The following is an 11,826-nucleotide window of genomic DNA, read 5'->3' on the forward strand; positions in this document are numbered from 1 at the left end:
GCCAACTGAGTTGCCTCCAATAAAAGAGTCTTCTGTAAAGAATAAGCTCTCTCAGAAAAGAAAAAAGAACACTGTTGCCTGCTGAAGTTACATTTTCACTGCATGGCTGAATCATGGAGTCAGCTTCTCAAATTCCATGGGTATAAGTTCAATATCTCTGCACTAATGTGAGAGCAAATCAAGTTTATCTCTTAAATGTGGTTTTGTTCACCCAGTTCTGACATTGGTGGACAAAGAAAATGAACAATTTTTTTGTTTTCTCTAATTGAAGACGAACTGAACTGCAGATCTTCAAAACCCTGACTTTGTAACTAAAGATACGCCTCTATGGTTTGAATCCACTCAAGTCTCACTTCATCGATTTCATCCTGCTCATACGTAGATTTAGAGAAAGGCTGCAAAATTTAAAGAAGTCAGTTAGGAAAGCAAAAACAGACTACAAAGCTGAAAAATAAATAGCACAATGAAGCTAAAAGGTTCTCACCTCACTCTTTGTAAACATGTTTGGCTCATCAATTATCTCCCTCATAAACTTCATTATGTAAAACCCAGATTCCATGCTATGTTTCTGTTTTGGACACTGCGAATCACAGGGGAACAGTATCAAATACGTTGAATATGTGAACACCAACTAAACACTGAGGATTTATACAGATGTTAACTCGATTACCTTGACATTATACCAAATTGGTGATGACCTCTTCACTCCATCTTTTTGCAAGCCTTTCAGACCACTTTTAAGATGAAAAATACAATTAGTAACAAGCAGCAGTGAACATACAGATTGGTAAAACCTGATATACTTACAAAGTGACGAAGGGTTTGATGTTGAATCGAGCTGGGAGACCCGATGGGTCCAGCCAATAGCAACTCATAGCCACCATATTTATTGCGACAAGAAGCCAATGTGCCCCCCTACAATTAAAGAGGTGATAATTAGTTTGTACATCTCATCACATTCAGTAAGTGTAAATAACTGAATATTTCGAACTTACTCTGGATTTACGGGAATGAAAACCCATTCGCAAGTTGTATTCATCAACCTTGAAGTTATTATTTTTGACAAATCAGCATCTTTTGCAGCTTTTACTGATGCCGGGTTTATAAATTCATATTTGTGTTGTATCCCTCTCTCCGCTAATATATCGTAGAGGTTCCTAGAAAGATTAAAAACAAACGAGTCTGTTACGACAAAAGAGCATTAATAAATAGCTTTATAAATTCATTTAAGATGAGGATTTCCTCACCTAATGTATGCCACGACGCAATTCTCAGACAAATCTTCCATATGGCACATATATCTAACATCATCCAGTTCAAGATAAAGTTCCATTTCTGTACCAAAGACCGCGGCATCTACTGGTACTGATATGAAAGGAATGCTGCCGGTCAATCTTTGAGACGCGCTATTATAGAACCTCTGGAAGCGTGAGACATTCGAATCCTAACAGAGAAGATAATAAAACCTGTTATCCATGCCAGATGGAGTTTTTGACCAAAAAAGAAACTAATTTCCACTGATGCACACATTAGGTCACTTCCTGTGAGCCTATTCACACGGATAGTCACATAGAAATTCTTAGGCAAGAAAACCATCAATGATATAGAAACTGAAGTACATATTCCAATATTTATGACCACTTACGGTGTAGCCTGTGAATGCCCTAAAGAAGTTGTGAAAGACATTGGTGATATCTTACATTGGCTACATACATATACATAGCGTTCAAGGAGTAGAATCGCTGAACATAGTCAACGAACCTGAGAATGGTGAAATGTATCACTTGAAGTGTTCGAATTTGAAGCAACCTTCAACTTAATGAAACTATTTATATTCTTTGACTTACCTTCACAGATCTGGCGACATGCCTTGATGGATTTACTTGAACAACAGGCAAGTTTTCCTCATCATTTCTCCAAATCATAGACTGAGATCTGCCTGATGTCTATAAATAGAGAAAGGATAGAGGAGAAAGGTAAAAGCACTATTTTGACTAGACATAGGATTTTACGTAATGCACAGAACATACCGAGGGTTCGTAGTTGTTTGAATTGTCTCTATCAGAAAATGACGCAGGAAAGTTTCCCTACACAGCATGAACATTGGTGTAGAGTCAGAAAGAAAAGGACTGTCGACAAAAAACCAACCATAAACTATTTTCTCAATGAAACGGCCAGAAAATAGCACAAAGACATACCAAACTTTCATTCTTCTTTAGGTGGACCCTGGTAGAAGTCGATGCAGGCCCTTTCCCCTATACATCATGTTCGGCAAACAGGGAGTTAAGAAAAAATTAAGAAACAGATGATTTTACAAAGAAGTGAAGATTATATACTTTACATACCAATTTTTCCTTGTTGCTTATGGGAACCCTAGAGGAAGTCAATGCAGGTCCTTTCCCCTGTACAACATGGTTTGGTAAGAAAGGTTACTTTGAGAGAGAGAGAGAGAGAGAAAGAGAGAGAGGATTATGTATTTCACATACCGAGTATTCTATGTTGTTTTTGGGGACTCTATTGGAAGCCGATGTAACCCTTTTTCCCTGTACAACAAGGTTTAGCGAGAATGGAAAGTTAAGAACAAAAAGAGAAAAGAGATAATCAAAGAGGAAAGAGAATATTATGCACTTGACACACCAAATTCCCATTGTTGTATACTGGGACCAGAGTTGATGTTGATGCGGGCTCAACCCCCTATAAAACATGGATATTTTACATAGAAAATTGAAGATTACACACTTGGCAGAAGAGAAATTACACAGAAAAGTGAAGGTACTGGACTTCACATACCAAATTTTCGTTATTGTTAGTGGGGAGCATGGTGGACACCGACGCAAGATCCTTTCTCTACAAAACATGGTTTGGCCATTGCAGAAAGTCAAAAAGAAAAGAGATTATATAGAAAAGTGAAGATTATGCACTTGACAAAAGAGAAATAATGTCAATTTACTAACTATAACTTCTTATTTTTCCACGGCATAGACCGAGAATCGACTGATTCATACTTGTACTATTTATATAAAATAAAATACACTAAAGAGGTAAAATCCCTTTTTAATGATACAAGAGATATCATCACAAACTGCATAATTACATACCGAGTTTCCACAGTTTTTTGAGGGGTGTTTGTTAGAAATCGATGTTGGTGCCTTCCCCTGCAGAGTAAGGACATTCACGCAAAAGATTGTTAATAATGATAGGAACAACATCAATTTTTGATAAGTATGGAGAACATAGAAAAGAACTACAAAACACATTGTAAATAAGCACAAGTGTAAAACTAGAACTTGCATGAAACATATTGTATAAGAATTAAGAAGAAAGAATCTTACGTTTTGCATGAAGTTGGCCAGCATATGCTCTAACCGTGAGACCGTGTTCTGAGTATTCAAGAGTTGATCTTCCATTCGTAAACGGGACAATCTCTCTTCTTGCCACTTGTTCTCAATCAGCTTTTGTTGCTCGTGCAATTTATCAGCAATTTTAAGGGCTTGACGTTGCTCATGCAATTTATCAGCAATTTTAAGGGCTTGACGTTTAGGCTTCTGAAAGAAGATGGGTTGACTTACAAACTTTTAGTGAGTAAACTGGAATGATTCTATAATGTGTAGAATGCCACAAAGTGCAAAAAATGGATATATATTGCTGCTAAGGATTATGGGAGACTTCATCAGAAGTTGATGACGTGATTTCCCTACAAGACATTGACATTTCCTGAAGCCTTGAAGGGATAGTAAGGACAACTACTAAAAGATTCAAGCATATTATGTAAGAACTAAGAAAAAAGAATCTTACGCTTTGCATGATGTTGGCCAGAGTCTCCTCTAGCCGTGAGACCTTGTTCTGAGGATTCAAGAGTTGATCTTCCACCCGTAAGCAGGACATTCTCTCTTCTTGCCGCTTGTTCTCCATCAGCATTCGTTGCTCTTGCAATTTATCAGCAATTTTAAGGGCTAGACCTAGACGTTTAGGCTTCTGAAAGAAGGTGCGTTGACTTACAAGCTTTTCAGCGCCTCTTACTGGAGTCCTTAAAGCCAATGTCAGCACATCGATGTTTCCATCACAAACTAGGTAAATCACTAAATTGTAATGTGTAAGCCAATTAATAACTTACATTCAAATTCTTCAGGTGCTTCTATAAGGTGATCTTCCATGTTGGGTTGCTCGGCGATGGTTCCCGAGGCTGATAGGAATCATAGGATCAGGAAGTAAGCACAACAGAATGGTCAGTACACAAGTAATTAATCTCACGAGCTACATGCAGATAGAATGAGAAATTGATTATTGTACCCTACAATCACCACATTCACGTATAAAGTTGGCATAGGCTCAAGAAAGGCCCTTTTTACATTCTTGTTGGTCTTTGCTGAAAAGATCACATCGTGCGGATAGAATGAGAAATTGATTTATGTACCCTACACTAACCACATTCACGTATAGGCTCAAGTAGGCCCTTGTTTACATTCTTGTTGGTCTTTGATGAAAAGTGCACATTGTTTATAGCAATAAAGTGTTCAAGAAGTCATGGTGCCTGTAACTGCTAAGTAATAAGTCTCATCAAGGTCAAATGCCAATATATCCGAACACTGGCTCGTGAGAAACAACATAACAAACACTGTAAGCAAAAGAATTCGAACCATACTCTGATAAGAATGGGGATCGCTGATTCGGGAAACACATAAACCTTTATGTTTTCAAAATAAACCACATATGTAGGAGTTGTACATTACTCATCGTAGATAGAGGGACATATATAGGTGGGGTTCAAAATTGACAATGCTCTGGTCTAAAAGAACGAATCACAATATACCACTCTATAAAGACATGTTTCTTTTAGCTAATCTCTAAAGAGATAGCACAAGTGAATACAGATGCTTACCTTTTCTTTTGCCTAATAATCTTGTTGTCCTATGCATCTCATCCTCTGCTATACCCACAGGTGCCTCCTGCAAAAATGGAAATAACCCGTTTAGGAGTGCATTCAGTAATATAATTTATTTTTTTAATTATTCTTCTTCTTTTTGTAAGTATAATATAATTATTGACCCGTGTGCTGAGAGAGAGAGAGAGAGAGAGGGAGAGAGCAATTTTAAACAAAAAAAAAATGATACTTTTTGATCGTCTACAAAATATGATACTGCATGGAGATTATTGAACCCAGTACAAAAACACTGGAAACAAGGTACGACGACGTTGGGTAATAACCAGCTTACCTTGGAAGTAGGAGCCACCTTATCTTTCTTCTTCTGTTTACTGTTGTTGCTATCAACCTGCAAACCAGCAGATATCATCAGGTTTTTTTAGAAAAATAGAGGATACTGACTCTCATTGAAGTTTTAACATAAAAAACATGATTTTTTTTTCTTTTTTAAAAGGTTTAACCATCAGATTACCACAACATCCTTCGCAGTTTCACATTCTGGAATATCAATAGGAACTGATCCTTTGTGTTTGTGATCGTACATCTCACAGTTGTGGTCTGTAACTTCACACTCTGGAGCAGCAAGAGGAACAGATCCTTCCCGTGTTTCGCCATCCATCTCATAGCTACTTGATGATTCGTGAAGCAGTCTTCTAGGGCGGAAAAAATAGATAACACAGTAAGAGATCTTTAAAGTAAGTACTCAGATAGAATATAGTGAACTTTTAAGAAAAAAGATGCACACGAAAAATGAAAGGAGGCTGGAATGTTTTATGGACATCTATAAATACAGACAAGAAGGTCAAAGCATATGTCTGCCGTTATGATGCATCGGCACCAATAAAATCATTATAAAATTGGGCCATACATGCGATTCATGAAATTTCTAAGACATGAGAGTGGGCATATTCAAATAATGCAAATATGAAATAAATAAATTTGCAATTGGAGCACCTCTTTACATAGAAAAATGTGTCGCTTCTTAGATAGCAGTGTAGGAGATCAAAAACCCCAAACCTACTTAGCTGGATGCTTATCCACCAAAGCGAAAAAAACATAAATTTTGCTGGTGTAAATGGATCTAACTTCTTTAGAGAAAGCAGTAATGAATCTATTACTTTGTACACCTCCATTATCTTGACTAGTATAGTTTAACATAGACCCCCGAGAAGAATATCAGATGTTCATAGAAGATATTCATGCCATCTAGCCTAAACTTAAACTTGAAGGCACTAAATACATTTATATTGTAATAGATATTCACAAGTTTGAGTATCTTCCTTAACTTGATCCAGTGTGTGTCCATTAAAGATCATCAACTACCGAAGACAGACATTACTAATTTATCATCTCTAGGTAAAACAAAATTAACCCATCAGCATGCCCCAGTTCATCTGAAGTATCTTATGGGTCCAACTAGGTAATGAACTTATGAAAATGAAGAAAAAAATCCACTTCTTACGATTTCTCTTACTTTCTTAATTCTATTGTGTCCCTCAGGATGCAAGAATTATAAACACCAAAAGAATAATCTGCACAATAAAAAAACACAATACATTTTTTTGCACGATTTATAGCTAAATTAAGATCCATATTATACTATAACTACAATAACCATCAGATTGATGATTACAATGCAAGTATCCAGCACTAAACATGCTTAAACCTCGACCATCTACGAAGAGTGAAATGTAAACCATTTGACCTTTACAGGGATGGTAGATATTGCTCAAACTATAACATAATTTATCCTTGTCTTTTACTCGATAGTAACATTATCTACTGTGTATTCTAAGAACCCTTTGTTAATCATTCCATACATTATCATTTTTGTAAGAATTTCATACAAAGCTCTGTTCTTCCTTTTTCTTTTTTGAAATGTCGGAAATTATAGATGCAAAAATGGTCACTTTCCTAAGCTAACTCACTAAAAGGCTAGTACGTGATTTTAAGCAAACCATACATGATTATTTTGATAAATAACAAAAACCACCGAGTAAGAACATCAAAGCATTCCTCCAGAAATAAATCACAACGGATAGATACAAGCAAAGAGTATTAAGTCAAGGAATGTACGTTTGCCTCCGCAGTCCCTTCTCCAAATACCGTTTCTTGGCAGTAAGAGCCTACTTAAACAAAAGACAAGAAATAAGCAAAAGATAATCAGGTAAAAGGAAATCATTCTAAAGTAATCAAACAACATCTTACAATTTGAGCAACAGCCGACCGTGCATGAAGTTCAAGCCGGGTGCGAAGAAGGGTGGGTTCCTTATAAATGTAGAATCAATTAATAACAAGAAACAAAGATGCTAACCAGAATGATTTACAGATGAAACCCCTAATAAGAAGGCATGTCCAATAGAACTACATATTCATTTGGGCGTGTAATGTGGTTTGGAGTTTGGACTACATTCATCTACTTACCCCAATTTCTTTACCCCTTTGGACCTTCTGACCTACTGTGAGATATATTTATGTGGTTTCTTTGCTTACTTCTATGTACTCTTTTAAGAGAGAAAGGGATGAAATAAAGAAATTCAAGAAAACCTTGATAAAAAAAAATGAATTTCTGAAAAGAAAACCCAAACCCTAACTAACCTCATAGGGAGTAGGAGTCCTATTTGCTTCCTCCTCCTCCTCCAGTTCTTCAGCTGCAGGAGCATTGCATGTTTCCATATTTTCTTCAGCATCATGATAATCCTCAATCTCAACAACATTCTCACGAATTTCATCAAAACCCTTAGTTTCTAGCCCAGAATCTTTTTCTTCATCCAACACCATCCGTAGTGTAAATTGAACTGATTTACGAACATCGTGTTGTGGCTGCTCTACTTCGGGTTTTTGTTTGTTATTCTTAATCGATGACCTCGTTCTCCGAATCACCGTTGCACTACCTTGATCAGCTAGACTTCTCTCTACTTCTTCTATTGCTGCTTTTGTTGCTGAACGACCTCTTCGAACTCCACTGCGCAACTCTCTCATCCTTTCACTCAATTGAAAACCCTAATTTGCCTTCAAAGAAAATTGGAAACCCTAATTTTTCTTGTTTTCTTCTTCACAATGCTCAATATCGGGAAACGTGAAGATTCTAGGTCTGAGGAACTTATCGGAAAATATACAACGGATTACTAGTATTAGTGGTGGGAACTGGGAAGCTGAAAGTTTTGAAGTTTTTTTTGTGCAAGGCTAGGGGCCATTTTTATGGGAATTTTCAAAAAGAATGAATTTGTCAAGCCCGGTGGAGGGACAAATGCGTCATGCCATTGACGGTGGCGTCGTACCATTTCCAGCCGACAATGATACTCGCTCGTTTCTATGATCAGCGCATGGTGATTCATCATCCAATTGCCAGAATTCCATCATCCAAAATACTCAACTTTAAATACATTTCAACTCACATCAGAATTTCTAGATTTTTTAGTATAAAACAAAATACACTAATCACACATTGCTAATTCTCGCTTCAAAATCTCTAAAACTTCATAATTTTTTAATTTTCATCACAAGATAGCTAGTGCTTGCTTCACTAACATTGCTAGGGTCGCTTTACTCCAAAAAAAGATGCTTTTCTTGTTTGATCTTGGATATTAGTTGCAAGCGATGTAAACTTCAAATTAACCACTTTTAATTTTTGGGACAGTGTGTTTCAAAGGCCCATGGTGTTGGCATATAATGAAAATTCAAGAAGAACAACTACGAGCCTTCAACATAGATTTTCCTTTAGCAATATAAGGATATGAGAAAATGTGCATAAAAAAGGGATCATCCTGGATTATCAATCGACGAACTGGTGAGCATCTTACTTACCTTTTTCTTTTTTTTTTAACTTAATTTAATTTTGTTTAATAAAAATCATATTAAATTATTATTTATTAGTTTTTTCAGAATATATAACTCAATTCAAATTTATTGAAGGCATCGGAAGATGGTTTAAACATGATTATGCTATGAACTCTATAAGATTCATGTGTAAGGATTTAAGTTTGATTAAGTATTATGTAATCGTTGTATAATACGATTGCGTTATTTTAGTTAAATGTTTGTCTAATAAAAACTCAATGAACTGTCAACCCATTTTGGATTTGAACATTAAATTCAAGATAATTTTCATAAATATTGTAAAAACAAAACAATTATATTTGAAAAACTGAAGTTAAATTACAACCATAAGCTAACGGTTTCCCTGATCATTAAAAATCTAATTGGTCATGTTTTCTGGCCTCAAGACTGTTGTTCAACATAACAAAGATCAAGCCAGTTTGAGACTCACTTGGTGGTTGAGTCTATTCAGAATCGTTAAAACCTAGAAAAGCAACAAGCTCATTCGGGCGGAGGGGAACACGATAGCAATTTGCAAATGGATGGTGATCTTGAAATTGGTGAAATGGTGATGTGGTTGAGTCAATTATGAAAAGGAGAGGGTACCAAGTACACCACCAACTTTTTCGTTCGACAACCTGCATGAAAAAAACCTAATCCAATTGTGAGTAGACCAACTTAATGATCCTTGACACTATGTATATAGAGTTATATCTCTATCTCTTCTCAATCAGAAAGTTCTAGATCAAGGAGTCAGTGAACCTGATTGTTAAGAAGAGTACTTGAACTATCCCAAAAATCAATATCCAAGATCAATCTAGTCGTATCCAAATAATCCAATCGGAATTCTGCAAAGTATGAAACTTGTTATTTATCTTTCAAGATATATACGAATTATACAAGAACGAGACTTGTAATCGATCATAATTAATATGGATGTATCTCCTAAGATTGAATACGTACTACTTGTGTAAATATTATTATAAAGATAAACAATACAATGTGAAAAGGGAAAAACACAAGATACCAGAAGTTTTGTTAACGAGAAAACTGCAATAGCAGAAAAACCCCATAGCTTCGTCCAGATTTGAACACCAAATTATATTAAGCAGATATAGACACTAGCCTACTATCAGACTTCGGCTTGTAATGTAGTTGAGATTGAATCCACCCTCCACGCGATTCAGTTACGGTCGTGCTCCTTACGTCTCTTGAACCTCGCAAGGAACTACGCAATTTATTCCCTTAGCTGACGTCCTTTACAGCCTAAGAGTGGCTTCAAACTAAGTGTTAGAGCACTGCTCCGTCGAACTCGCAAGCGTTGTTATCTCAAGATTGTTTGTCAATTTTAGTGATCAAAACTATAAGTCTTGATTTTTAGTCTACTTATAGATGTCTCAGACTAGGATAAATTGTGTAGTTGAGCATTAGACTTCACGACGTTCATCATTGAAGACGAAGAACTACTAAGGCGAGCTTGTGGAACTTCATTAACAAAAAGGTATGTGGAGACTGAAACTCATCTATCACTTGGAAAGTCTATTTCTACTATATCTCCTATATTGAGACATAAGTCGTATTACGATATAGTTTTCTATTATACACATTTGAGATTTCGAGCTGAGTTTAACTCGCTTACATATTTCTCGGAACATGTGTTGGCAAGCTTTCGCTTCGACCAAGTTTATGTTGATCATGTGAAAATCGTCGAGTAACATCTTACATGGTTTGTGTGATACAATCATTTGGTGTAGACTTGGAATATTTCGTTATGATTATTTCAATAACTTAAAAATTGTTTTGATGCCAATAGTGTGTGAAAACGGTTATTGTCATCCTCTAAGAAAGTTTGAATGATTGAAATGAAGAGTTTAGAACACTTAACCATTATTGGATTGTGACATGTTGTGTACTCTTGCATATATGTTTTCCATGTCCGGGAACCATAATATGCGTACCCGTATGCGTTCTTGTTGGTTTGAGAAGTCTGGGAACCTAGTATGGTTAAGGTTCATGTCCCAGATTTTCTTCTGGGATTGGTGGTATGCGTACCTGTTGGCGTACTGGCGAAACCCAATTTCAGTCCGGGTATTTCAAGTATGCGTACTTGTTCGTGTACTTGAAGGTCAAAATTCTAAAATCGGTTTAGTACATGAACTAATACATTTATATATTTAGGATCTTTGCAAACCGTAGCTATAATGTTCATGAATTGATTCGAGTGAATCAAACCAATTTTGCTTCAATTGTGGTCTTGTATACTTCTGTGAGAATATAGCAATTGAACAACTCTTTAACTAGTTTCATTAGAGTCATTTGAACTAGTTATGGTTAAGATGAATAAGGTTGATATGAGGGTATTCATATGGCTAACCTTGGTTAACTATTGTTGAGCCAACATTGTGCACGTTTAGGTACGACTACATAAAACTAAATGAAGTTCATTTCATTTGTATGTAACAATCTAAGTTCGATCTAACAGTTGAAAGATATTAGCTTGAAACTAATCAGTTTTTCATCTAAAGGTGATTATTGAATGCTTTGTTACCAAAGTAAAATTGATTGCAAACCCTGATTTGAAAACTATATAAGGAGAACTCTAGCAACTGGAAAACCTAATCCCCACACCTTATGTGTGATACTAGTTGCGACTAGAGTCGATTCTCCTTTAACCTTAGGTTTTTCACGAAACCCTGTAGGTTAACGACTTGAAGACCTTATTGGGATTGTGAAGCCAGACCCAACTATTTACTATGTAGTTGTGTGTTCTGATCTTGCATCTTCTATCGTATTTGGGTACTATCTTCTCTAAGATTGGCTCGAGATTTAATCTCCAATAGGCAAGATAAAAAATTATCACAAACATCTTCGTCTCATCGTTTGTGATTCCACAATATCTTGTTTCACTACCATACAATTAAGACAATTGTGAGGTGATTGATATTTCTAGGCTGTTCTTCGGGAATATAAGTCCGGGTTATCAATTGGTTCATGTTCACCTTGATTTATCAAAAGACAGAAAAAAAATCATAGGTTTATCTTTGGGAGACAAATTTATCTATACAATAGACTTTTTTGTTTGAGAC

The 11,826-nt window shown here is 36.0% G+C and overlaps 1 protein-coding gene across 5 annotated transcripts; it reads right to left on the bottom strand.

The window, feature by feature from the left end:
* Positions 1 to 74: 74 nt before the first annotated feature.
* Positions 75 to 8,252, bottom strand: LOC113355759. Of its 5 annotated transcripts, none has more exons than XM_026598698.1 (23): positions 7,520 to 8,252; positions 7,130 to 7,189; positions 6,998 to 7,047; positions 5,394 to 5,571; positions 5,214 to 5,270; positions 4,880 to 4,946; positions 4,115 to 4,183; positions 3,796 to 4,019; positions 3,333 to 3,545; positions 3,099 to 3,155; positions 2,791 to 2,847; positions 2,638 to 2,694; positions 2,487 to 2,543; positions 2,346 to 2,402; positions 2,199 to 2,255; positions 2,031 to 2,087; positions 1,848 to 1,946; positions 1,248 to 1,444; positions 996 to 1,157; positions 808 to 915; positions 671 to 734; positions 485 to 580; positions 75 to 395 (listed from the first exon to the last, which is right to left on the bottom strand). In XM_026598698.1, the coding sequence occupies exons 1-23, from the start codon at positions 7,901 to 7,903 to the stop codon at positions 312 to 314; spliced, it is 2,511 nt and encodes an 836-aa protein (XP_026454483.1). In that variant the 5' UTR covers positions 7,904 to 8,252; the 3' UTR covers positions 75 to 311. The 5 variants fall into 5 exon arrangements, with proteins under 5 accessions (XP_026454483.1, XP_026454482.1, XP_026454486.1 ...); XM_026598697.1 differs by having other exon boundaries at positions 5,394 to 5,574; XM_026598701.1 differs by lacking the exon at positions 7,130 to 7,189.
* Between the last annotated feature and the right edge of the window lie 3,574 nt (positions 8,253 to 11,826).

Source organism: Papaver somniferum, chromosome 3 (genome assembly GCF_003573695.1).
Source record: "Papaver somniferum cultivar HN1 chromosome 3, ASM357369v1, whole genome shotgun sequence".
Lineage (NCBI taxonomy): Eukaryota > Viridiplantae > Streptophyta > Magnoliopsida > Ranunculales > Papaveraceae > Papaver > Papaver somniferum.